General features: G+C 59.6%; 1 protein-coding gene across 1 annotated transcript in view; it reads right to left on the bottom strand.

Moving 5' to 3' along the window:
* Positions 1-386: 386 nt before the first annotated feature.
* EMH_0050720 (uncharacterized protein) overlaps positions 387-586 on the bottom strand; it is a gene marked incomplete at both ends in the record, with an annotated part of 1,976 nt that continues 1,776 nt past the window's right edge. Inside the window, one exon of the mRNA XM_013496678.1 lies at positions 387-586. Within this exon, the coding sequence (XP_013352132.1) occupies positions 387-586 (200 nt within the window).

The raw sequence follows: 586 nt of genomic DNA, 5'->3' as shown, positions 1-586 counted from the left end.
AGCAGCAGCAGCAGCAGCAGCAACAGCAGCAGCAGCAGCAGCAGCAGGAGCAGCAGCAGCAGCAGCAGCAACAGTAGAAGCAGCAGATGGTGTGCTGTTGCCGGGGAGGAAGTGGTAGGTCCAGCAGCGGGGATATAGCTGTAGCAGCAGCAGCTACTGCAGCAGCTACTGCAGCAGCAGCAGCAGCAGCAGCAGCAGATGCAGTAGCAGCAGCAGCAGGTGCAGCAGCAGATGCTGATGCAGCTCCAGCTGCAGATGCAGCAGCAGATGGTGCAGCAGTAGCAGCAACGGGATGGATAGGGGCCTAAAGGAACAACAGCAGTAGCTGCAGCAGCAGCAGCTGCAGCAGCAGCAGCAGCAGCAGCAGCAGCTGCAGCAGCAAACAGCTACCTGTCTATAGATGTCGCCAGGAGGTTTGTAAGAGCTGACGTTTGAAAGGCAGCAGCAGCACTGCCTGCTGCTGCTGCTGTTGCTGCTGCTGCTGCTGCTGCTGGTGTGTCTGCTGCTGCCAGCTGCTGCTGCTGCTGCTGCTGCTGCTGCTGCTGCTGCTGGCGCTGTGAAATACCCCTGAGTTCGTCTGTTGCGT

The sequence above is a fragment of the Eimeria mitis genome, genomic scaffold, assembly GCF_000499745.2.
Source record: "Eimeria mitis Houghton genomic scaffold, Emh_scaff2234, whole genome shotgun sequence".
Classification (NCBI taxonomy): domain Eukaryota; phylum Apicomplexa; class Conoidasida; order Eucoccidiorida; family Eimeriidae; genus Eimeria; species Eimeria mitis.
Note: the sequence above shows the minus strand (reverse complement) of the source record. Positions and strands in the feature narration are given on the sequence as shown.